The sequence below is a fragment of the Scyliorhinus canicula genome, chromosome 6 (assembly GCF_902713615.1).
Source record: "Scyliorhinus canicula chromosome 6, sScyCan1.1, whole genome shotgun sequence".
Lineage (NCBI taxonomy): Eukaryota > Metazoa > Chordata > Chondrichthyes > Carcharhiniformes > Scyliorhinidae > Scyliorhinus > Scyliorhinus canicula.
Window position 1 is genome coordinate 96,077,530 of NC_052151.1, and position 27,333 is coordinate 96,104,862.

General features: G+C 46.3%; 1 protein-coding gene across 3 annotated transcripts in view; it reads left to right on the top strand.

The window, feature by feature from the left end:
* LOC119967323 (synaptotagmin-like protein 2) overlaps nt 1-27,333 on the top strand; it is a 572,979-nt gene that overhangs the window by 281,283 nt on the left and 264,363 nt on the right. For all 3 annotated transcript variants that reach the window (XM_038799699.1, XM_038799698.1, XM_038799700.1), the window contains one exon: nt 10,093-10,491. In XM_038799699.1, coding sequence (XP_038655627.1) covers nt 10,364-10,491 — 128 coding nt within the window. In that variant the 5' untranslated portion in view covers nt 10,093-10,363. The remainder of the gene's footprint in view (nt 1-10,092; nt 10,492-27,333) is intronic.

The window sequence follows — 27,333 nt, forward strand, 5'->3', positions numbered from 1 at the left end:
AAGAACAACGTTTGAACTTTTGATACCACCTGATCCTTCAGAGATTGTCAAATGACAACAAGCAGGAGGGAACGAAACTCTAAAAAGTGAGTATTCACTCGGGCTGGATTCTCCCCTACCCGGCGGGGCGGGGGGGTCCCGGTGTAGGGGAGTGGTGCCAACCACTCCGGCGTCGGGCCTCCCCAAAGGTGTGGAATTCTCCGCACCTTTGGGGGCTAGGCCCGCGCCGGAGCGGTTGGCACCATGCCGACTGGTGCCAAAACCGGCACCAGCGGCCTTTGACGCCCGGCGCCTGGCGCCGGGGCTGGCCGAAAGGCCTTCGATGGTTCGCGCATGCGCCGGTGGTGACGTCAGCGGCAGCTGGCGCTGATGTCACCACCGGCGCATGCGCGCTGGGGGATTCTCTTCCGCCTCTGCCATGGTGGAGGCAGTGGCGGCGGCGGAAGAAAAAGAGTGCCCCCACGGCACTGGCCCGCCCGCCGATCGGTGGGCCCAGATCGCGGGCCTGGCCACCGTGTGGGCACCCCCCGGGGTCCGATCACCCCGCGCCCCCCCCCCCCCAGGACCCCGGCGGTCCGCTCGCGCCACCGATCCCGCCGCCACCAGAGGTGGTTCAAACCTTGGCGGGGGGAGAGGCCTCCCAGCGGCGGGACTTCGGCCCATCGAATCGCTGCAGGGGGCATGCCGATCAACGTGGGGTGATTCCCGCCCCCGCCAATTCCCGGGTGGCAGAGAATTTCTGCCACGGCGGGGGCGGGATTTTCGGCCTGGCCCCTGCGTGGGGTCGGAGAATTCCGCCCCCAGGAGAGTGAGTTCTGGCAAGAAGCAACACTACAAATGAGAAATGGGTACCTGCTGTTATCCTAGCAAAAATAGGTCCCATATTATAAACTGTACAGACGGATGATGAAGGTGACATCATACTGACCAACTAGTAGCTTCACAAAAATGAAATCGCGAAACTCTCCAAGATGTATTTCATGCGAAACTCTAATCAGCGATATTTCTGAACAGAGACCAAACAAAAAGACAAATTCAGATCCTGTTTCTGAGGAATCTTCAACACCAATGGAGACGGACTGTGAAATAATTTCACAACAGAAAAAGAAGACACTTCAAAGGTCTTGAGTAGCCAGGTTCTAGAACATTGAGTACAATCCAAAAGAAATAGATGTTCACTTGGATACTGTCTTATTAAGTTGTATATATGTAAAAAGATAATGGTGCAAAGTAAAGCATTTAATGTATAATTGGGTCGGTTGTTAAGCACCGAGTTGTCGTTTGTACTAAATAAGTAAAGGGGGTGGTGTTATGTTTAAAGAATATATCCCTGCTGGTAGAACGTCAAATAATGTAAAGTAACATTAGCAAAGTGCTTGCGTGGGATTTTAGTTCTTCATCTTAGTATCGCATGAACATCATCGCCTGAATAAACCTTGCATCGTGTCTAGAAGAAACACAAGTGTCTGGCACCTCCATGCCTTGTCTCTTTTCAGCACATTCAGAATATAACATATGAAATCTTATAATTCATGGCTTTTAGCCTCATAAGATGTTGGGGTAAATGGCGATGGTAATATCACTGCACGAGTAATCCAGTGATCCAGCCTATTTCTGTGGACATATGGGTTCAAATCGTACCATAGCAGCTGGTGGAATATAATTTCAAGACATAAATCTGGAATTATAAAGCTACTCTCAGTAATGGTGGTCATAAAAACTTCATTTTTTAAAAAGCCCATCTGGTTCACTGATGCCATTTTGGGAAGGAAATCGGCCATATTTAGGTAGTCTCATCCACATTTAACACTAGGCTCACAAGAATATGGTTGACTTTTAACTGCCCTCCGAAATGGACCAGCAAGCCACTCAGTTTAAGGGCAATTAGGAATGGACAAAAAATGCTGGGCCTTGCCAGCGACGCCCATATCCCATAAAAGAATTTTAAAAATAATTGTACTCTCAGATCCATGTTATTTGTTATTTTCTCAAATTTAATCCCAAAGTAGTGTCTTATGACAACATTATGACTCCACACATTGATTTGCAGAAATAGGACAGTGATTTGAGGGAGGGAGCGTGGATAAGTTGCCTCTCAGTATTTTTGGGTTGACTGATGTTTTGGTCCAGACTGGAATTACTGTTATTGAAAGTGACTGCAATGTGGCGGTGTGATCAGTAATGGCAATGTAAGGAAAATGAATTGTTACTTTTCTACAAGCTACTTTTTTACCCTTGCTTTTTAATATCAAAATAATGACTGACATGACTAATTAGCCGTTGTAGAAACTGCTTGATCACCTGCCTCGATGACTGCAGGAGGTTTCTGACTTCTTACAATGAGCTTGTCATTTACAAATACCTTCTCATTTTATTATATAGTTGACACAAATGCATGAGAGGCAGATTAAAAATCATGATGATCTGGAGGAATGTCATGTTCACTGCTCAGTGGGACTGGTGATCTCTCTCTTAATCTCAACTCAAAATGAAATGCTTACACATTTTGTGACAAAATCAAGGGCTTTTGGGCTGTTTTTTTTAAAGAAGTACCGTTTTCTGAACTTTCTAAGAGATTGCAATATTGTGAAGATAACTTGTTATGTGACTCCTGCCACAGCAGGGTTTCATGATTTATTACAAGTAAAATGACTCTTAGAAATCTCTCTGTAAATAGTGGGCACGATTTAATGGCGGGAAAAAAAGAGTGCTGCTTTGGGTGCGTTTAGCTGGGTGTTTCCTGGCGTTTGCCACGGCGAGAAAGACCCTGCTATTAAATGGGACTTTGCTTCATTTTTGGGCCTCGGCATGGAATGGTCCACTGAGGCTGCACTTAGACCCATTCGAAAATGATGATCTGACCTCTGGACCCCCCCCCCCCAAAAATGATGATCTGACCTCTGGACCCCCCCCCCCTCAACTGACCAATTACGGGGTCCTTGAGTCCCCCGCACCCACCTCATGAGGACATCCCCTGGGCCCAATCCCCGGCACAAGCAAGATGCCACAAAGCCTGGTACCATGGCAATGCCCCAGCCTGTCAGTGCTACCTGGAAACTCTGGCACCTGGGTGGCACCTGGGTGGTGCCTGGCTGGGACTGTCAGGATGCGAAGGTGGCATTAGAGGTGATAGGGTACCACCCTATCCAGAACCCGACCATCCAGGGGTCCTCCGATCAACTGGGAGACCCCACCAAGACCCTTTATACCTGGTCGAAGTTTGTAGAGACAAGTGCTAAATGCGCCAGTAGAGGTCTACCCCCAGTAAAGGTCTCCAAGGCGAAGCCATTCAGCCCCGTGCCTTGGGTAATTCCGGTGCAGACATATTCAAGCGAGCCTAACTGCTTATAATAATAATAATCCTTATTGTCACAAATAGGCTTACATTAACGCTGCAATGAAGTTACTGTGAAAAGCCCCCAGTTGCCACATTTTGGCACCTGTTCGGGTACACTGAAGGAGAATTCAGAATGTCCAATTCACCTAACAGCACTTCCCACGGGACTTGTGGGAGGAAACCGGAGCACCCGGAGGAAACCCACGCAGACACAGCGAGAACGTGCAGGCTCCGCACAGACAGTGACCCAAGCCGGGAATCGAACCTGGGACCCTGGCGCTGTGAATATGCAAATCAAGTTCACGCCCAATTTGATCTCATGAGGCATCCCGATTTGGGTGCGACAAGGTCATTAGATCATACCCAGTATTTTTATTTGTAAGCTGTTATACATGTTCTCTGCTTTAGGTCTCTTTCTTTACTACATGAAATATCTTGTTTAAGTATCTAAGTTTGTGTTTTAAGTCAAGTTCATCCCATTTTAATAGTTGGCTACTTGAAGGAGTGCAAACGAAGCTCATCAGAAATTCCCCATTACACTGGAAATGGAAGTTGCCATAGTCACTGAGGACCATAGGCTGCTCTCCCCTTATGAAAGAGAGCTGACCGGTGTCAGCTAAGGGTCACCACACTTCAGGCGAGGGACAAGGTTGAGAAGACAGGCCTTCATGAATAATTTCAGCCGGTACAGAAATTGAACCCATACTGTTGGCGTTGCTCCGCATCATGAACCAGCCATTCAGCCAACTCAGTAACCGACCTACCATCGTTGGAAATCCCCGACTTCCAATCATCCTTCGTCCAATCACTCTGCTTACACATATTACCACACTAAACATTGTAAATACAGACATTCTGTGGTACAGTGCATTGTAATTCCAACATGCTGTGGCACTGTGAAAAACAAATAAAATTATATTACCATTTGCCTATGTGAGATCTATTCAATTGAGATCTGGAAATAATTTAATAAAGCTGTGGTGAATATACTGCCTCACACCATTGAACTTTTTACCTCAGAAAAATATGTTGGATAGCAGTCTTAAACGTTTTTATGCATCGAGTGTGGCAAAATGTTAAATCAACATTCAAAAGACATGTTCATGTGCCGTTCAATCAGGTCAGATAAGCCATGAGCTGATTGAATGCTGAAACAGGTTTGAAGGAATGAATAACTTGCTCCTGTTCCAATGAATAGAAATATGAGGCTGGATGTAATGCGCTCCAGAGGTGGGCCCACTTAATCAAGGGGGAGGCTGCACATCCCATTCCTGCCAGTGGGAAAACTGATTTGTATTATGCCAGTGGCAGCAGTCAGCCGAGGCTGGTAACCCGCCCTATATCAGCCGTGCGTAGGTGCAAAGAGGACCTGATGGTTACAAGCACCAATGAGAAGAGCAGCCGAAAAGAGGAACCAAAGGCAGTTACCAGCACCTTGAAGAGTTATCCAATCCTGTTCAGTCTGTGCTTCCAGAACAGAGTGGCTGCGTACTGAGTGAAATCGAGTGCGCTGTCATAGGAAAAAATGGTGGGTTGGTGAATATTTTGTTGGTTTACCTTCAAATCCATATAATTTATTCATAATCGTAAGGTATTATTAGTTGTAGTAAGATTTACTACCAAAAAGGTTATTGGGAGTAGTAGGGTTTATTAATTATAAATTAATTCACATATGATAAAGATAGGGGATGTGGTGAGACTGCAGAGTGTGGGAGTTTCCGGATGTTGAGGTGATCCACATTAAATACGTTTGCAGTAAGTCCCTGCAGCTTGATGGGCTTTAGCTCAGAGGCACTGAGCTGGAAGCCGAGCTGCAGACACTGGAGCTGCACCAGGGAGCGGGTAAGTTACCGGACATGTTGTATCAGGAGGCAATCACACCCCTTAGGGTAAGGTGTTCTGATTTGGTCAGTCGTCAAGGACAGGAGGTTGTGACTGCAAGTGAGGCAGGTAGGAGGACCCAAAAGGTAGGAGAGGAGGAGCCTCAGCTTTTACAATTGTCCAACAGGTTTAAGATTCTTGCATAAGTGGTGGCTGGAGAATGGCTGAGCAAACTGGCCATGGAACCATTGTACAGGAAACTATTAAAGCTGGGATGTTAATTGGAATGTAGTGATAGTTGGGACAGTTTAGTCAGGCACTTAGTCACAGTTCTCTGCAGCCAAGGGCGGGAGTCCAAATAGCTGTGTTGTCAGCTTGGTGCCAGGGCTCGTGCTACCTGCTCTGGGGCTGGAGAGGAACTTGCAGTGGGATGGGTGGAGCCAGTGGTCATGGTTGTTGTAGGTACCAATGGCATAGGTAGAACTAAGGGAGAGATTCTGCTGAGGGATTGGGTGCAGCTGGGGCTAAATTTAAAAAGTAGAACCTCAAAGATAATCATTTTTGGATTATTACCCAAGCCAGGAGCAAATTGGTATAATCAAAATCAGATTAGAAAGTTAAACGCGTGGCTCAAAGATTGGTGTAGGAGACATGGGGCACAATTCTATCACCGCGTTGCACCCAGCGCCGATCTGGGTATGCTGGGTACATTGTGGCAGAGGACCAAATTGGGCTTCGCGCCAAGTGCGGGTCACCCAACCCACAATGCTGTTTAGGCCATTAGGCTCTTTTAAATATGTGCAACCTATTTGAAGCCACATTCTCCCACCGTGTGGAACTCACCGGCGAGGTCTCAACTGTGCGCCGATTAGTACTTGTCTCCACAAGTGGAGACCAGATGTGTTGGCCACTCTGGGGGTCTCAGAGGCCATTGAAGCCACCTGGGTGGTTAGGGACAGGGCAGGGCACTGCCAGGGTGCCTGATTGGCACTGCCTATGTGCCTGATTGGCACTGCCCAGGTGCCGGGATTGCAGTGACAGGGTGCCCAGATGCCAGATTGGCATTGCCAAGGGCCAGGGCCTGAGGGGAGCCCTTTCAAAATAGCACCCTGATCTCTGAGAAGCCAGTCTCATGGCTAGTTCAGCTCCCCACTGCTGAAACTATTTCTAAGTATGGACTAGACCAGGGGAAAAACTCCCCAAGGCCCAAACAACTGATTAAGTGTTGGTGAATTAAGTCTGGATCTCACCCGAAAAGCCAACAGGAAGCACCCTGCCAAACTCACCCAAAATGACACTGAAAAACATTTTGGGTGCATGAGTTTCAATTCATGGGGTACTGGCACCGGTATTGGGAAAATGGGAGTTGTACCGTTGGGATGGTCTTCACCTGAACTTTGCTGGGACAAGTGTTCTGGTGAGTTGTATAAACTGGGCCGATAGAGAAGGCTTTAAATTAAGTGATGACAGAAGGGATCAAGTTTGACAAAATGTGAAAAATTAAATTGAGAAGGGCAGGCAAGAGAGCCAGGTCAGGAAAAGGGAAATGATGATCAATATGCGCCAGGAAGAGACTTAGTGTACAAAGAGCAGATAAGGCCAGAGGTTACAAAAATAGAAATAAGACTGAACTAAAGGATCTATATCTGAATGTGGGTAGCATTTGTAGCAAAACAGGATGAATTGACAAAACAAATTGAAATAAACAAGAATGACCTTATAGCCATTGAAGAGACATGGGTAAAGGATGACAAAGTCTGGGACCTGAATATTCAAGGGTACATGACATTAAGGAAGGGCAGGAAGTAAGAAAAAGGCGGCTGGCTAGCTCTGTTAATTAAGGATGGCATTAATACAATAGAGAGAGATGACCTTAGTGCTGGCGATCAAAATGCAAAATCAGTTTAGGTGGAGATACGAAATAGTAAAATAGGGCAGCACGGTGGCGCAGTGGGTTAGCCTGCAGCCTCACGGTGCCGAGGTCCCAGGTTCGATCCCGGCTCTGTGGAGTTAGCACATTCTCCTCATGTTTGCGTGGGTTTCGCCCCCACAACCTAAAGATGTGCAGGTTAGGTAGATTAGCCACGCTAAATTGCCCCTTAATTGGAAAAAATTAATTGGGTACTCTAAAAATTAAAAACAAAAAGAAATAGTAAAATAAAGTCACCTGATAGGCCCCCAAACTGTAACCACACTGCAGGATAGGGTATGCAGGAATAAATAATGGCCAGTTGTGAGAAAGATATGGTGATAATCATGGATGTTTTAAATCTATGTATATGGATTGGATGAATTAGATTGGCAAGGTAGCCTGTACGATGATTTCATAGCGTTTTGGGGACAATTTCATAAGGCAGCACGTTTTACCGCAAAACAGAGAGCAAGCTATACTAGAACTGGTAATCTGTGATGAGACTAGATTAATTAATGACTTCATTGCGAAGGTATGTACGTGATCATAATATCATTGAATTTCACATTCAGTTTGAGGGAAAGAGGAGTGGGTCTAAGACAAATGTTTTAAACTTAAATAAGGCCAATTATGAGGGCATGCAGACAGAGCTGGCTGAGGTGAACAGGGAAATTAGGTTAAGGGATAGGTTAGTGGAAATGCAGTGGCAGACATTTAAGAAGATATTTCAGAATATTGAAGAGATCCCTCTTTCAATGGCACATAGTGTCCAATCAAGAAACCCAGTATCAGGAAGGGGAAGTGCCTGCTGAGAGCAATTACTCTGCCTTGCATGTGACCACTCTTCTCCCACTTCGCTGGTAACCCCCATCCTACAATCTCCATCCTGCTTTTGTACTGGATCCCCCATCGATCCTCAGCCTCTGACGGATGCAGTACTAGCAACAGCTATCGCTGCAGGCATTGCAAAGCTGCAGCCTCCCCACACACAGGGATCCTAAATCCCAGAGAAGGCCCGCCTCCAGTCTGACAGGCAATTAATTGGTTCCCTCACTGAAGCAGGGTGGGTCTCCAACACATGGACAAGACCTGCATCAGGAGCACTAAAATACTTCAGGAACAACTGCTATAACAATTATAAGTTGCATATTATGAACTTAAAATATTACCTGTTAATTACCTATTATTATTGCCAAGTCCTATTGACTCTCAAATACTGAAGCATTTGCTTATCAATAAGTATCATTGGTAGATACTCTACAGCAATGGTATATCACATTGTTTTACCTCATAGCAGAATATCTTTGCGATGTCTGGAAATCAGGATTGCTAATTAAAGCATTTACAAGTTGCACGTATACACACTACCAGACTGAGTTTTACAAAAAGTTGGTAATTAGCAAATCTGTCCAACACGACAGGCAGTTTAATGGGAACCTCGATCACATACAATGTTTAATGAGGTGGCGCCTCACTGTTTTATCACTAGGGTGCTATGAATTCTGAAAACATGTCATATTGAAGTCAGAAGAGTGGTGGTTGCTGCAAATCAGTTGCAGCCAATTGGACACTTTTGACTACCACCCTCTGCAAAACTCTGGTCCCCATAACTCAGAGTCTAATAACTCTATATTTGTTAGCACTGACATGAAACTCAAGGTGACAGGTTTTAATGTTAACTCACCTAATGAGTACAATTAAAGGTTCACCTATGAATCATAAAAAGCGATTCAGTTCTTTGCTCATCTCAAAACTGTCAGCCCAATATAGAGGGAGAGAGAGAAAATCTCATATTCTGATGAATACTGTTCGCTGCTATGCAGCATTGTTTTTTACATAAAGGTCAATTGGTATAAAAGGAAGCCAGTTCTCCAACATTTATGACTCAATTGCTATCATTGTTCCAATTCTTGCCAGGGAGCGAGTGCTGGCAGGTGTATACGATTTTATGGTGTCACCACTGCAGCATGGCCAATTTAAATGCCTCTTTGTTCAATTAAATTAAATTGAGGGAACATTGGGCGGGACGCACACAAACTCTTCAAACACTTCATTTGTAACAAGTAGGCACAGCAAGATACAATACATCGATAACCTGAAACTAAGCAGTTTCTTGGTATTTAAGCTAAATCGCATATCCTTTGCTTTTAGGTAATTAATTCTGATGAATTTGAACTAAACATTTATGCTTTCACACGCAACAAAATTGTTGTGCCTTAAAATTGGGGCAATGATCCATTCAGGCCCTTATATTTAAGCTTTATTTTAGGTGACCCTGGTGTGCTGCCTGGAATGAACATATGCCCTATTTCAAGATTGAAATAAAGCTCTTTGAGTTAGATCAAGATTGATAAATTATTTGCGCTGCTATTTTTATTTTGAGCAACTTAACTTTTAAAGGAACCTTGGGGGGCACTCATCCCTCCTGGATGTACTTTGAGGTGTGCGGCAAAGCTGGGATGGCCCGGACAGAAGTATTGTGATTAAAGCATAAGGGAGAAATTAGATTGATCCCCGGAACTATCTGATCCAGCTTGCTTCAGGAACTGGGTCCATAAATATATTTATGCCCACAATTTTTATATCCGTTCTTGACTTTCGGTGGGTCCCACGATTTCTGGTAAAAATGTAACCACATGTACATTTTTAAAAAGCCAATTTAATTATATTTTTTAAATTTGTAACCCTGTGTGTTCCTAACCTTTTCAGAAGTCATAGTTTTTAGTTTATTAGTGTTACAAATCTTTGCTAATTTCTTTTTAAGAACTGACCTATTTCTTTTTGCAGTAGATGAGATTTTACCAGCTCAATGTTCTCTTGTTATATATTAACTCAGATTTTGGAGCAGGCCCTTATTTAGCTCTTTGATTCCCTTTAAAACAACAAAAAATGGTCACAAACACTGAACTCTAAACCTGTATGACAACTTGGACAGACATTCCTGTGATCACTTAATTTGCATACAGAAAAATACATGACACAGAAAGAGTCTCATTGTTTGCTGCACTTTATTCCTTCACAGAGTTTACTGAATCTTCCTGAAGGAACCGAAACGTTTGACACGACTCTCGTGAATGTGACGGCGTATCTTTAATGAGCCTGAAGGAACACAGGCAGCTGGCTTAGCTTCTTATCTCTAGACAAAAACTTGAAAGTTCTGAACAATTACAGACAGCGTAATAGCTGAAGGAAGTTCAGATAGAAGCACTGCTGCTCTTCGAGTTGCAAGCTTTCTCGAGCTGGCTGGTTTCAGTTCACTCAAACTTCACTGAGGATAGTGGAGCTGCTGGAAAATGAAGACGGAGAAGAATCTGGCGAAAATCATGGACCTGAGCTTTTTGTCTGAGGAGGAACAGTTCGCTCTTCAGGAGGTCCTTCAAAGAGATACCGCTCTTCGAAAGCTCGAAGAAAATCGCATCAGGTAAGAAATTTCCTTGTCTTCCAAATGGCTGCAGTTTGCTTCATACAAGTTGGCTTTTCCCCCTACTCCTCAGTCCCTCAGGCAAGATTTCAGATGGGGGCTCCATCAACACTCTCAGGTTAACAGTAAAGGTCCCAGAACATTGTTCCACGGGGAGTGGAAGAGTTCTCCCAGTGAATATTTATCTCTGAACTAATAACAGTTAACAAATTACCTGGTCGTTACCTACTGTCGGTGGGGTTCTTGCTGTGTGCTGATTGATTGCCACACTTCCTGTACATTACAATAGTGACATTTATTGGTGGCTGGAAAATACTTTGGGTGATTATCCTGAGAAGACATTCTGGGCGGGAGAGAATCCCCACGACTGGCGTGAATCGCGCCACGCCTCCCTGATGCCAGCACGCAATTCTCCGCTCGTTGGCGCCGGCGTGGTTGGCGCGGTGCCGGTCGGAGGCCACTCTACTACGCGGCCGGCCGCCGATTCTTGGCCCAGGATGGGCCAAGCGGCCGTCGCAAAAATGCCGAGTCCCACTGGCGCCATTCACACCTGCTCTCAGCTGGCAGGACCTCGGCGTGGAAGGGTCCGGAGGCGGCCTGTGGGGGAGGAGGGGGCGTCCAACCCCGGGGGGAGGCCTCCAATGTGGCCTTGCCCGCGGTCGGGCTCCATTGATCGGCGGGCCGGCCTCTCTGGCTGGGGGCCTCATTTCTTCCGCGCTGGCACCTGTAGTCTTGCACCATGTTGCGTCGGGGCTGGCATGTTGAAGGAAGCCACTGTGTAAGCGCGCGTTGGCGCCGGTTCCTCTGCGCATGTGCAGATCCCGCGGCGCCCATTACATGCCGGGATCAGCAGCTGGATCAGCGTAAACTGCTTCAGTGCCGTGCTGATCCTGAGGCCGTTTTGACGCCATCGAGAAACGCCACGCCGTTTTCGATGACGTCAACACTTAGCCTCAGGATCACAGAATCCCGTCCTCTATATCTGCAACACTTTCTTCCTCACCTCTTTGCTCTAAAATGTTCTTTTTAATTGAAAACTAAGCTGATCTAATTTTGGCAGTGTCCTGTCACAATATTGTTAATGCCACTCTGGGATAGTGTTTTTTAACAGATGCTCTTTTAACATATATGCCCTATTAAATAAATATTTTCATTTTGTTATATTTGTCCTTTATGTCTGTACCTGAATGGTTTTGTTTAATGCAGCAATGTTATCTGCTAGACATTGGGTGGAAAATTCACATCGTTTTTCAGTGTCAGGCTCTGACTGAAAACCGGTGTTGAACTCTTTAGTTGTACAGTCGAGATTTTCAACCAGGCTTTCTGGCACTCTTGGGGGGGGGGGGGAAAATGGACGTGGTTTACACCATCAGTCTAATGGGGCGGGGCCTGATAGAGCTGACAGAAATTGGCCACCATCTTTAAACGACCCCCCCCCATCATGCCCCCAGCCCTCGCCCCCAACATGAAGGACCACCCCCACCTCCGCAGCACAAGCAATGGGGCTCTTGCCCACTCCCCCTCCAACAACGGCACATCAGGCCTACAAGAATCTCTTTTCCCAATTCACACAAGATTTTGTGCCCGCGTCGCCGTTTTCGCCGATGGCGAAGGCAGGCGCAAAGTCACCCCCATTATATTTTGTTGTAGTGCAGTCCAATTCCAAAATAATTCATAAGCATATGTGCCAGTGATGTCATGTGCTCTTATATTGGCTGCTTGACTTGATGTGAAGCATATTTATTTTCTGTGAACTGTACATTACGGTACAGTTCCTTTTTTAAATACATTTAAAGTACCCAATTCATTTTTTCCAATTAAGGGGCAATTTAGCATGACCAATCCACCTACCCTGCACATCTTTGGGTTGTGGGGGTGAAACCCACGCAAACACGGGGAGAATGTGTAAACTCCACCTGGACAGTGACCCAGAGCTGAGATTGAACATGGGACCTCAGTGCCGTGAGGCTGCAGTGCTAACCACTGCATCACCGTGTTGCCCTTATGGTACAATTCCTTAATCAAAATTTAATGTGATTGACTTTTTTCCGTGCATTTGATGTTCAATCTAAACTGAAGTATGCTTAGGCTGAGTGAATATATTATTAATCCCATTAAGATCTGTAGAATTGTTGACTTATAGCATTTAGTGTAGACAGGATGTCTGCCAATAAATTTTACGTTTGTGAGGCAAAGAAGGCACCTCCGACTTTGATACTCATTAATTCAAATTGTAACCAACAATTATCAGGACAGAATTAATGCAGTAAATTTCACTTTGATTTTTTTTAGTGATTTTATTCTCCCTCTTTTCCCTGTGAAAAATCACATACACTGACTGCACCCTCTTATCACACGAAGGAAGGAATCTTGTTACTCGCTTGTGTTCAATGCTGCTCCCACAGCTGACTCATAAGAGGTGTGGTATATCAGCCCAGTTCCACAGTGCTTTTGTTCTTGACTTCCTGATTACATCACTGCTGAGTTTCAGGGTTCAAAATTTAAAACACTGTGAAAGAAAATGGGGGTAATTGTAACATTAGAAGCTGCTGTGAAATGGGCAGGCTTGAATTACCATCCTGATCTTTCCATTTAATGTGTATATTGGATATTTAATTCTATATTGCTCATCTTGCATCATCTTTCAAAGTTAACATTCCCATGTAGTTTGACCATTAACCAGAAATTCTGTGAAATTCTCATACACAAATATAAAAAAAATTGATGGTCTTCATATTTAAAATCTCCAAGAAAATGTTCCTTTCTACTGTTACCAACACAATATGGAAAATATTTAATTACATCAAAACATTTTTCTGCTTTTGTCGTTTAATTTCTTGGGTGTGTGTAATGCGGACTGCTCTGTGTGCAGGGGGTGTAATGCGGACTGCTCTGTGTGCGGGGGGTGTAATGCAGACTGCTCTGTGTGCGGGGGGTGTAATGCGGACGGCTCAGTGCTGGGAGTTATGTGTAATGTGGACCGCTCTGTGCTGGGGGGTGTGTGTAATGCGGACGGTTATGTGTTGAGGACTGTCTGTAATGCGGACGGTTCTGTGCTGGGGGGTGTGTGTAATGTGGACAACTCTGTGCTGGGGGATGTGTGTAATGCGGACGGTTCTGTGTTGAGGACTGTCTGTAATGCGGACGGTTCTGTGTTGGGGGGTGTGTGTAATGTGGACAACTCTGTGCTGGGGGTGTGTGTGTGATGCAGACTGCTCTGTGCTGGGAGTTATGTGTAATGCGGATGGGTTCTGTGCTGGGAGTTATGTGTAATGCAGATGGTTCTGTGCTGGGATGTGTATAATGCGGACTGCTCTGTGCTGGGGGGGGGGGGGGGGGGGGCAGGTAGTGCGGATGGCTCTGTGTTGAGGGCGTGTGAGTAGTCCAGACGGCTCTGCACCGGGGGAGTGTAGTGCGGACGGCTCTGTACTGAGGGAGTGTAGTGCAGATGGCTCTGTGCTGAGGATGTGTGTGTAGTGCAGACGGCTCTGTACTGGGGGTGTGCGCAGTGCGGGTGGCTCTGTGCTGGGGGTATGTGTAGTGCAGATGGCTCTGTGCTGGGGGTATGTGTAGTGCAGGTGGCTCTGTGCTGAGTGGTGTGTGTCATGCGGACAGCTCTGTGTTGAGGGGGTGTGTGTCGGGGGACAGGCTCTGTGCTGAGGGGCTGTGTGTCGTGCGGACGCTCTGTGCTGAGGGACTGTGTGTCGTGTGGATGGCTCTGTGCTGAGTGGGTGTGTGTCATGCGAGCGAAATTAGAAATAAAAATTAGGATTGTCAACTCACAGATTGAGTGATTAAGAGCCCAATCTAACCAAATGGGTACAGAGTCCCATAGCAAGCGCGTTTAGCTGCGTGTTTCCCAACGGTCAGAGCAACAAGAAACACCCGCTATCTAACACCCATCCAGTTAGATATGGGGACTCAGTGGGGACCGTGGGCCTGCAGCCGCACTCAGCCCAGTTTTCTGCACTGAGGAGTTCCACTCATTCTCTCCCCCAGCCTGATCACCGCTGCGTGAAAAATGCCAACTTGGCACCTTGGCAGTGCCCCTGCCAGCTGCCGTTGCTGCCTGGGTTGGCAGTGCCAGGCTGGCACACAGATGGCACTGGCAGTGCCGCCACCCTGCCCAGAGGGCAAGTACCTAGGGTCCTCCAACCCCCTGCAGACCCCTACAAGTGCCATTCCATCTGGCCCCTAGTTGTGGAGACCAGCACTGAACAGGGCTCGCCCAAGGTTGCCAAGGTGAAGGGGACAGATCCCACACCTTGGTTATCTCAGCGAACGGCATATTAGAGTGTGACTAGCTGTCTTGCTCGAATATACAGATTTGCCAAAACGTGATACCGCCCACAATGGGCGGGCTTCCAATTGGGACAGATCTCACGAAGCATAGCAAGCCAGGTAGATCCCGGAAGTGGGATCTCCCGTCATTTACCGACCACGTACCGCCGCAGCACGCTGCTTTTCAAGCACAGCATGGCCGGTAGATCGCATTCTATATCCTTGTTTCTCCTATGACTGTTGCCATTTTAATATTATGGGCTGGGTTCTCTGGTCCCCCAGCCAAGTGTTTCTTTGCGGTGTGTCGTTCACTGTGGCTGGATTCTCTATTCCCACGGCTTGTTGATGGGATTTCCCATTGAAGACACCCCTCACTGCTGGGACACCCATGGGTGGGGGTGCACTGCCAGCGGGAAAGGAAAATCTGAACGGCCGAAGGATTCTGGCCTATATTGTAAAAATCACCATAATAGGGTATTTTAAATTCAACGTTCAATAAACGGAGGTGTTATTTACGTAGGGGGGTAAGTACATCAATAATTTATGTCTCCTGTATAGTTCTGACAAATTATTTTAACGAAGCAGACAAACATGGCATAAATTTGATTTTGGTCTCGTACCAAGAAAGGTTGATAATCTAGTTTTGGATACTTTTCATACAGAAGTGGCTGTGGCTGGAGTTTTTAATGATTGTATTTGCATGTTGAAATCAACTACATTACTTGTCACTAATCTACTGTTGGAAGATAAGGGCACATTTCTGATGCACGATCAATAACTCTCGAAGCGAGATTGGAGTACAATTGAAGGCTTTATTGGACTAGATGTTTCCCCCAGCAGCGCAGGTACAGAATGCAGCAGCTGGGGAGACACAGACTCTTATACTCCGCTTTACTGGGCGGAACCAGCAGGCAGGCTTCACCAATGATCTTACAGTATCAGGTACCTCCAACACCAATGGTCTTACAGCCTCAACCTGGGTACCGTATGTGATGAATGTAATTCACACTATTGTATTGTATTGTATTATGTCCTTGTGGGCTCTGTCTGTGAGCCATTGTGCGGCTCTGCCCATAGGGGGAGATGAGGAGCTTGTACAGGGCTCCACCATTGGCTCCGCCCATGGCTCCGCCCATGGCCCCTCCCACTACCAGAAGTATAACGTGCTGCAGCCGTGTCAGCCTGCCCTCAGTTCTTCTGGTCGCAGGCAGGCTCAGTTGTCACATCACTGTAATACCCCTAATACCAACTACCACAATTTCAAGATAAATTAACTTTATTTATTCATTCATGGGAAGTGGGCATCATTGGCCAGGCCAGCATTTATTGCCCTTCTCCAGGTGCCCTTGAGAAGGTGGTGCTTAGCTGCCACCTTGAACAGTTGTAGTTCTTGTGGTGTCGGCATGCCCAGAGTGGTGCTGGGAAGGGCGTGCCAGGATTTTGATGAAACGCTGGTGTAATTCTACGTCGGGAAGGCATGAGGCTTGGTGGGAAACTTGCAGGCGGTGTTCGCATGCATCCACTGCCTTTGTTCTTCTACTGTTCCCGGAGAATAAAATAAAACAAAAGTTTCAAATTTAAATCAGCTCAGGTATTCAAACCTGTTCAATAGTTGCCTCACAGGTTCACAAGCTGTCATCCAGGCACCTAGGGTGTGATGATATACTTTTTAAAGAATTGTCTGCCTGTTGCTAAGAACTTTACACTTACTATTAATGAAACAAATAAATAATCAAGCCATCTGCTAAACTCAGAAAATGTATCAATCAGACTGCAAGTAAACTTGACGCACTCATAATACTTATTCTACTTGAGACTTCAGGCCTTCCTTCAAACATGACAAAAATAGAGATGGAGGAGAAAGCCGACCCAAGCCATTTATAACTCCTGTTGTGACAGAAATGCTATGTCGGCTGTTTTTCCTTCCCAAAACAAGGGAAAAGATTGACAAACACTGGTCTTTTTAGAATTGATTATGAAGATGGAGTCATTGTGATCAATTTTAACCCATCAAACTCTGGGCCTCTGGCACACTGGGCTGCCCCTCTCGGCAATTACACCCCTGCCTACTCAGGACCTACTTTCTTGCCAGCTTGCCACCCTTTAGGCTATCTGATACTGCTCCAGCCCATTTGGGCTGGCAGCTCATCCGTTCTATTTAAATAAGTCCCCAATCCCTTTGCTGCTCAAACAGGATAGCCAGCCCACTAACTCCTTTGCCCCTCCGCTTATCATTGCAATTACAATCTGTCCCACCAACTAAATAAAAAGCAGTTTGTGGGGGAATACAAAATAATCTTGAGTAGGATCAGCTGGAGAGTTGACTACTTATTTAGTTGAAATTTTAGAAGAACGAATGCTGTGATCCCCAAAGAGAGCGATAACATTTAGAAAGATATTTGAATTCTAGTGACCAACCAGATTACACAACAAACAATTCAAGTTTCAAGACTGGTATTGCAATAAACAATCTAAAAGTAACATATCTGAACATTAAAATAAGTAAAATAATGCGGGTGCTGGAATCTGAATCAAGAACCGAGGACACTGGAAGTCTCCCAGCATCTATTAGAAGAGAAACGGAATGACATAGGCTGCAAAATACATTTGATTTCACTGGAGCATTGGATCAGGCCAAGGATGGACTTGAGAACAAGGTGCTGTATTAAAATGGCAAGCAAAAGGAAGGTTCAGGTCATACTTATGGATTGAACAAAGGTGTTCTGAAAGCAATCAAACAGTCTGCGTTTAGTCTTCACAAAGTAGAGGAGACAGAATTGGGCATAGTGAATACAACAGACCAAATTGAAGGAAGTGCAAGTGAAACTCTGTGTAACCTGAAAGGAGTATTTGGGGTCTTGAATGGTGACGAGGTAAAGGGGTAGACATTATTCAGTAGGCAACTTCTCTGCAGTACTTTAGAAAGGTGCCCCGCTTAACTTTTAAAAAATAAATTTAGAGTACCCATTAACTTTTTCCAATTAAGGGGCAACTTAGCATGCCCAATCCACGTACCCTGCCCATCTTTGGGTTCCGGGGGTGAAACCCACGCAAACACGGGGAGAATGTGCAAACTCCACAAGGACAGTGACCCGGTGCCGGTATCGGACCTGGGATCTCAGTGCTGTGAAGCAGCAGTGCTAACCACTGCGCCACCGTGCTGCCTCCCCCATTTAACTTTTAAAACTTTTATTTATTCGTTCTTGGGATATAGGCGTCACTGGCTGGGCCAGCATTTGTTGCCCATCCCTAATTGTCCTTGAACTGAGTGGCTTACTGGGCTATTTCAGAGGGGGGGGGGGGGGGGGGGGGGGAGAGAGTTAAAAGTCAATCACATTGCTGTATGGGTCTGGAGTCACAAGTCAACCAGAGCGGGTAAGGATGGCAGATTTCCTTCACTGAAGGACATTATGTGAACCAGATGGGTTTTTTTCTGACAATCGGCAATGGCTTCACGGTCATCACGAGACTTAATTTCAGATTTTTTAACTTCAAATTTCACCATCTGCACTGTCAGGATTCGAATCCTGGATCCCAGAGCATTACTCTGGGTCTCTAGTGACAATACCACTGTGCCACCACCTCCCCAGCGAACATCCCACTCTATGGTTATACTTTAATCTGTCCCTTAATTGGATCCTTCATTCTCCAGAAAGCTACTTTCTGTTCCCAGTGTTTTGAGCCCTTTTTACTTTTCCAGCTGCTTAATCCTCAACTAACTTTTATGGTGAGGATTACACTGGAGATTCCTCTCTGTATCCAGAGATAGCCAATGGATCCAAATCATGGATTTGGTGTCTCAAATCCAACAGGAGCTCCCAGTGATAGGTTGAACAATAGAGACTCTCTCTCTCTCTTCTCTGTCTCAGATTCTTGCAGACTAGCCTGTCTGAGAGCTTCATGGATATATTAAAAATAACCCTGTAAACTGAGGCTGCAATAGCTTTTTATGGTCTGTTCCATTCTCAAAGCCCACTTGTATGGCAATGTGAATCACATGGGCCTTGTATCTAGGTAGAAATACTGATAAACCATCTTCTAAACCATTAACTCCATTCTATCTTGGAATTAAATACACAGTTTAAGGCAGGAGTTCCCAAACTGGGAAAGTCTGCAGGCCTGCTTGTCCAATCTGAGGCTGCATTCTGGAGAAGCGTGGGTAATCCAGTAGAGGGCAGCAGAGCAAAGCTACTGATTGGCTGTTCCGGGGTAATTTGCATACGTGCAGTGCGGTCAGCCTAATCTGAAGGTGTACCTGCGAAGGAGACTCCAGGAGTTTGAGTGAAGACAAGCATCCAGCAGAGGGCAGCAGAGCAGAGCTACTGATTGGCTGTTCCGGGGAAATTTGCATAATTGCAGTGCAGTCAGCCTAATTTGAAGGTGTACCTGCGAAGGAGACCCCAGGAGTTTGAGTGAAGGCAAGCATCCAGCAGAGGGCAGCAGAGAAGAGCTACTGATTGGCTGTTCCGGGGAAATTTGCATACGTGCAGTGCGGTCAGCCTAATTTGAAGGTGGTTTGTGGAGGGGCTGTTGTCAAGTGACAGTTAAACCCGAAACACTTCGTCAATATTTCCCCCCCTACCTCCTCCCTCCTCCTCTAACCAAAAAAAAAGCCACGGTCGTTGGGAAGCGGGAGCAGGGGCCTGTCGTGAAGGTGAGTGAGTGCCTTTAAATTTGCTTACCTTTCAGCGGGAGCAGGGTTTGAGGGAATATCAGGTAAGCTCTTCCTTTCTTTTTCTTGTTTTTTTTTAAATCTAAAGGTGATGTCAGGGAAGGCAGTACAATGCTCCTCCTGCAGAATGTTTGAGGTGAGGGACGCCGTCAGTGTCCCTGCTGATTTCATCTGTGGGAAGTGCACCCAACTCCAGCTCCTCAAAAACCGTGTTAGGGAACTGGAGCTGGACCTGGATGAACTTCGGATCATTCGGGAGGTAGAGGGGGTCATAGCTAGAAGCTTCAGGGAGGTAGTTACGCCAAAGAATAAAGATAGATGGGTGACGGTGAGAGGGGCTGGGGGTAAGCAGTCAGTACAGGGATCCCCTGTGGTCGTTCCCCTTAGTAACGTATACCACTTTGGATACTGTTGGGGGGACGACTTACCAGGGGTCAGCCATGGGGCACAGGTCTCTGGCACAGAGTCTGTTCCTGTTGCTCAGAAGGGAAGGGGGGCAAGGAGTAGAACATTAGTCATTGGAGACTTCATAGTTAGAGGGATAGATAGGAGATTCTGTGGGAACGAGAGAGACTCGCGGTTGGTGTGTTGCCTCCCAGGTGCCAGGGTCCGCGATGTCTCAGATTGTGTTTTCGGGATCCTTAAGGGGGAGGGGGAGCAGCCCCAAGTTGTGGTCCACATAGGTACCAACGACATAGGTAGGAAAAGGGATAGGGATGTAAGGCAGGAATTCAGGGAGCTAGGGTGGAAACTTAGAGCTAGAACAAACAGAGTTATTATCTCTGGGTTGTTACCCGTGCCACGTGCTAGCGAGTCGAGGAATAGGGAGAGAGAGAGCAGTTGAACACGTGGCTGCAGGGATGGTGCAGGAGGGAGGGTTTCAGATTCCTGGACAATTGGGGCTCATTCTGGGGTAGGTGGGACCTCTACAAACGGGATGGTCTACACCTGGACCAGAGGGGTACTAATATCCTCGGGGGGAGGTTTGCTAATGCTCTTCGGGAGGGTTTAAACTAGTTCAGCAGGGGATTGGAAACCTGAATTGTAGCTCCAGTACACAAGAAGCTGAGAGTAGTGTGGTCATGAGTAAGGTTTCAAAGTTGCAGGAGTGTACCGGCAGGAAGGAAGGTGGTCTAAAGTGCGTCTACTTCAATGCCAGGAGCATCCGGAATAAGGTGGGTGAGCTTGCGGCATGGGTTAGTACCTGGGACTTCGATGTTGTGGCCATTTCGGAGACGTGGATAGAGCAGGGTGAGGAATGGTTGTTGCAGGTGCCGGGATTTAAATATTTCAGTAAGTTCAGGGAAGGTGGTAAGAGAGGGGGAGGGGTGGCATTGTTAGTCAAGGACATTATTACGGTGGCTGAGAGGACATTTGATGAGGACTCGAATACTGAGGTAGTATGGGCTGAGTTAAGAAACAGGAAAGGAGAGGTCACCCTGTTAGGGGTTTTCTATAGGCCTCCGAAAAGTTCCAGAGATGTAGAGGAAAGGATTGCAAAGACGATTCTGGATAGGAGTGAAAATAACAGGGTAGTTGTTATGGGGGTCTTTAACTTTCCAAATATTGACTGGAAACACTATAGTTCGAGTACTTTAGATGGATCCGTTTTTGTCCAATGTGTGCAGGAGGGTTTCCTGATGCAGTATGTAGATAGGCCAACAAGAGGCGAGGCCATATTGGATTTGGTACTGGGTAATGAACCAGGACAGGTGTTAAATTTGGAGGTAGGTGAGAATTTTGGTGATAGTGACCACAATTCGATTACGTTTACTTTAGCGATGGAAAGGGATAGGTATAAACCGCAGGGCAAGAGTTATTGCTGGGGGAAAGGCAATTATGTTGCGATGAGGCAAGACTTAGGATGCATCGCCTGGAGAGGAAAACTGCAGGGGATGGACACAATGGAAATGTGGAGCATGTTCAAGGAACAGCTACTGCGTGTCCTTGATAAGTATGTACCTGTTCGGCAGGGAGGAAGTGGTCGAGAGAGGGAACCATGGGTTACTAAAGCAGTTGAATCACTTGTCAAGAGGAAGAAGGAGGCTTATGTGAGACGTGATGGTTCAGTTGGGTTGCTTGAGAGTTACAAGTTAGCTAGGAAGGCTCTAAAGAGAGAGCTAAGAAGAGCCAAGCGAGGACATGAGAAATCTTTGGCAGGTAGGATCAAGGATAACCCTAAAGCTTTCTATCGGTATGTCAGGAATAAAAGAATGACTAAGGTAAGAGTAGGGCCAGTCAAGGACAGTAGTGGGAAGTTGTGCGTAGAGTCCGAGGAGATAGGAGAGGTGCTAAATGAGTATTTTCCGTCAGTATTCACACAGGAAAAAGACAAAGTTGTCGAGGAGAATACTGAGATACAGGCTACTAGACTAGAAGGGCTTGGGGTTCATAAGGAGGAGGTGTTAGCGATTCTGGAAAGTGTGAAAATAGATAAGTCCCCTGGGCCGGATGGGGTTTATCCTAGGATTCTCTGGGAAGCTAGGGAGGAGATTGCTGAGCCTTTGGCTTTGATCTTTAAGTCATCTTTGTCTACAGGAATAGTGCCAGAGGACTGGAGGATAGCAAATGTTGTCCCCTTGTACAAGAAGGGGAGTAGAGATAACCCCGGTAACTATAGGCCAGTGAGCCTTACTTCTGTTGTGGGAAAAGTCTTGGAAAGGTTTATAAAAGATAGGATGTATAATCATCTGGAAAGGAATAATTTGATTAGAGATAGTCAACATGGTTTTGTGAAGGGTAGGTCGTGTCTCACAAACCTCATTGCGTTCTTCGAGAAGGTGACCAAACAGGTGGATGAGGGTAAAGCAGTTGATGTGGTGTATATGGATTTCAGTAAAGCATTTGATAAGGTTCCCCACGGTAGGCTATTGCAGAAAATACAGAGGCATGGGATTCAGGGTGATTTAGCAGTTTGGATCAGAAATTGGCTAGCTGATAGAAGACAAAGAGTTGTGGTTGATGGGAAATGCTCTGACTGGTGTCCAGTTACTAGTGGTGTGCCACAAGGATCTGTTTTGGGGCCGTTGCTGTTTGTCATTTTTATAAATGACCTGGAGGAGGGCGTAGAAGGATGAGTGAGTAAATTTGCAGATGACACTAAAGTCGGTGGAGTTGTGGACAGTGTAGAAGGATGTTACAAGTTACAGAGGGACATAGATAAGCTGCAGAGCTGGGCTGACAGGTGGCAAATGGAGTTTAATGCAGAAAAGTGTGAGGTGATTCATTTTGGAAGGAATAGCAGGAAGACAGAGTACTGGGCTAATGGTAAGATTCTTGGTAGTGTGGACGAGCAGAGAGATCTCGGTGTCCATGTCCATAGATCCCTGAAAGTTGCCACCCAGGTTGAGAGGGTTGTTAAGAAGGTGTACGGTGTGTTAGCTTTTATTGGTAGAGGAATTGAGTTTCGGAGCGATGAGGTCATGTTGCAGTTGTACAAAACTCTGGTGCGGCCGCATTTGGAGTATTGTGTGCAGTTCTGGTCGCCACATTATAGGAAGGATGTGGAAGCATTGGAAAGGGTACAGAGAAGATTCACAAGAATGTTGCCTGGTATGGAGGGAAGATCATATGAGGAAAGGCTGAAGGACTTGAGGCTGTTTTCATTAGAGAGAAGAAGGTTAAGAGGTGACTTAATTGAGGCATACAAGATGATTAGAGGATTAGATAGGGTGGACAGTGCGAGCCTTTTTCCTCGGATGGTGATGTCCAGCACGAGGGGACATAGCTTTAAATTGAGAGGAGATAGATATAGGACAGATGTCAGAGGTATGTTCTTTACTCAGAGAGTAGTAAGGGCGTGGAATGCCCTGCCTGCAACAGTAGTGGACTCGCCAACACTAAACGCATTCAAATGGTCATTGGATAGGCATATGGACGATAAGGGAATTGTGTAGAGGGACTTTAGAGGGGTTTCACAGGACGGCGCAACATCGTGGGCCGAAGGGCCTGTACTACGCTGTAATGTTCTATGTTCTATGTTCTATCAGAGGGATGGGATGAGAGGGCCTCGGAATGGAATTTGGAGTCGGCACAAATGCATGGAGGGCTGGGTTTGGGGGTCCAAAGAGAGCCTCTGAATGGGGAGGGGCATCCAATGTGGACCTCGGAGCAGGATTAAGCCCTGAGCGGGTCTTGGAGCAAGCAAAAGAGCTGTAGGGTGTGCACGAGAGAGGGGGAGAAGGGTGTGTGTGAGTGAGGGGGTTGGAGTGTGCATGAGAAAGGAGGTGGAGTTTGCACGAGAGACAGGGTGGGAGTGTGCATGAGAGAGAGAGGGGTGGAGACTGTGGGAGAGAGGGGGAGGTGGAGTGTGCACGAGAGAGAGGGGGGATGGAGCCTGCGGGAGAGGGGGTGGAGTGTACATGAGAGAGGGGGGGAGTGTGCGCGAGAGAGGGGGTGGAGTGTACATGAGAGAGGGGGGGGAGTGTGCGTGAGAGAGGGGGGGGGGGAGATGAACAGTCCACCCACAGTCATCAGAGGTGCCCTTTCCATTGTCAATAGGTTTGAACATTTTGCACTTTCGGCCCAGTTAAACAACCTGAGCCCCAATCTAACCTTTTTTAACAAATGTACCCAAGCTTGTCAGGCAGAATTCATAACAAGATACAATTACCCTTTTTATTTTTCTGTTTTGCCCTACATTTAAGCAGACAGCCCTAAAACATAACAATCTTATAAACTTTGTGTTGTTGACAGTAGGTATGGGTTATACTGCCCTTTGAGCATGCTTCACCATTTAAAATGATCATGGCTAAACATCCACTTCAACTCCACTTTCCCAGCCTATCCCCATATCCTTTGATTCCCTTCATACTCAAAAGTCTATCCTCCTCTATCTTGAGTGTCTACCCCACTCTGCCCTCCCCACCACCCCCCCCCCCCCTCCCCCCCATCCCCCCACGCCTGTAGGTTTTGTGGCAGGGAGTGCGTGAAATTGCATGGACTCGATTCCCTTGGTGATCATACCTCCCCGGCCTGGGTGTAATTTGAAGGAGGAGTGGGCGGAGCCTCTGATGGGAATCCTGCCCTTGCGGACAAGAAGAATCTAGCAAGAGGTTAAAAAGTCGGAAACCCGACAGCATGAAATCATGTCACAATTCTCCCAATGGCAGGTTAGTTGCGGGTCACTCTTCCTGCTGGCAGGTGGCGCAATTTCATTGATGATCATTAAAATGATCTTTTGCCCTTGTGGAGTTTGCACATTCTCCCCGTGTCTGCATGTGTTTCACCCCCACAACCCAAAAGATGTGCAGGTTAGGTCGATTGGCCACGCTAAATTGCTCCTTAATTGGAAAAAAAATTAATAATTGGGTACTCTAAATTTATTTTTAAAAACCCACAATCTTATGTCATGCCAGCGGGAACTTTTGTCGGCGTTACACCTGATTGTGAATGAGGTACTTGCAAAAGGCAGTCCTCAGTTTACCAAAGTCTTCAGTTTTAGTGCAACAAAGCCTTTCAGCCAGAGCACTGCAATGCTTCCGATGTGTGGTATATTAGTCCTACAGTCTGGTAAGCTGGTCCTTGCCTCTATCTTCATGCCGAGCTGGTCGTCATGGACAGCACCGTGGTTCTGAACCCACGGACCTTCCTGTGTCGCTGAGTCAGATCAATTGTTGGGGTTGGGGAGTACAGAGGTCTCCTTCCTCCCTGGTGCCACACACTAGTGCCTATTTGAACAGCTATGTGCTGCGGGACGTATATATCCACCACAACAATATCTGCATGGGAGAGAACCAGAGAGCATCTGAGACCCTGGGTGAGTTCTCCCAGTGAGCCAGAGAAGACACAGCCAGAGTGAGGCACAACCTAGAGTGAGTTTGGGAATTTGAAGCTAGGTGGGAATTCGAAGCTGGGTGGGGAGGAGGTGCTTTTTAACCCTGGCCAGTGACTGGTAAGTAGTTTTTCTTTTCATTGTCTAATTTATTTATTTTTCTTTTGTTTTTTGAAATTGTAGTTGTATAAGTTTACCTAAGGTTTAAGACATGGCAGGAGATCACAGACCCGTGTCATGCTCCTCGTGTGCGATGTGGGAGCTCAGGGACACAGCCACTGTCCCTGTCTCTTTCACGTGCAAGAAGTGTGTTCAGTTGCTGCTCCTGTTAGACCGCTTGACGGCTCTGGAGCTGCGAATGGACTCACTTTGGAGCAACCGCGATGCTGAGGAGGTCATGGATAGCACGTTTAGCGAGTTGGTCACACCGCAGGTGAAAGTTACAGAGGGAGATAGAAAATGTTGGACCTCAAAGGTAGTAATCTCAGGATTGCTACCAGTGCCACGAGCTAGTCAGAGTAGGAATGTCAGGATAGATAGGATGAATGCATGGCTCGAGAGATGGTGCAAGAGGGAGGGATTCAAATTCCTGGAGCATTAGGACCGGTACTGGGGGAGGTGAGACCAGTACAAACCGGACACTCTGCACCTGGGCAGGACTGGAACCGATGTCCTGGGGGGGTGTTTGCTAGAGCTGTTGGGGAGGGTTTAACCTAATGTGGCAGGGGGATGGGGACCGATGAAGGAAGTTGGAAGGTAGTAAAACAGGGATAGAAGCAAAAGGAAGTAAGGGGGAAAGTGCAAGGCAGAGAAGCCATAGTCAAAAATCAAAAAGGGTGACTGAGGGGAGCTCAGTGAATAGGCCCAGTAATACTAAAAGGAATAAAACTGGAGATGTTAAGATTCAAAACAGAGGTAAAAAAACCAACATAAGTGTACTTTACCTGAATGCTCGTAGTATTCGGAATAAAGTAAATGAGTTGATGGCACAAATCATCGTGAATGACTATGATTTAGTGGCCATTACTAAAACATGGTTAAAGGATGGTCACGACTGGGAGTTAAATATATCCAAGGGTATCAAATTATTCGGAAGGACAGAGTGGATGGTAAGGGAGGTGGTGTAGCTCTGTTATTTAAGGATGACATCCGGGCAATAATAAGAGATGACATCGGTGCTATGGAGGATAAGGTTGAATCCATTTGGGTGGAAATCAGGAATAGTAAGGTGAAAATGTCACTGATAGGAGTAGTCTATCGGCCACCAAATTGTAACATTATGGTGGGGCAGGCAATAAACAAAGAAATAACTGATGCATGTAGAAATGGTACAGCAGTTATCATGGGGGGCTGTAATCTACATGTCGATTGGTTTAGCCAGGTCGCTTAGCCAAGGCAACCTTGAGGAGGAGTTTATAGAATGTATCCGCGATAGTTTCCTAGAACAGTATGTATTGGAACCTACGAGGGAACAAGCGGTCCTAGATCTTGTCCTGTGTAGTGAGACAAGATTGATTCATGATCTTATAGTTAGGGATCCTCTCAGAAGGAGCGATCATAATATGGTGGAATTTAAAATACAGATGGAGGGTGGGAAGGTAAAATCAAATACCAGTGTTTTGTGTTTAAACAAAGGAGATTACAATGGGATGAGAGAAGAACTAGGTAAGGTAGACTGGGAGCAAAGACTTTATGGTGGAACAGTTGAGGAACAGTGGAGAACCTTCCAAGCGATTTTTCACAGTGCTCAGCAAAGGTTTATACCAACAAAAAGGAAGGATGGTAGAAAGAGGGAAAATCGATCGTGGAAATCTAAGGAAATAAGGGAGAGTATCAAATTGAAGGAAAAGGCATACAAAGTGCAAAGACTGGTGGGAGACCAGAGGACTGGGAAATCTTTAGGGGGCAACAGAAAGCTACTAAAAAAGCTATAAAGAAGAGTAAGATAGAGTATGAGCGTAAACTTACTCAGAATATAAAAACAGTAAAAGTTTCTACAAATATATAAAACAAAAAAGAGTGGCTAAGGTAAATATTGGTCCTTTAGAGGATGAGAAGGGAGTTTTAATAATGGGAGATGAGGAAATGGCTGAGGAACTGAACAAGTTTTTTGGGT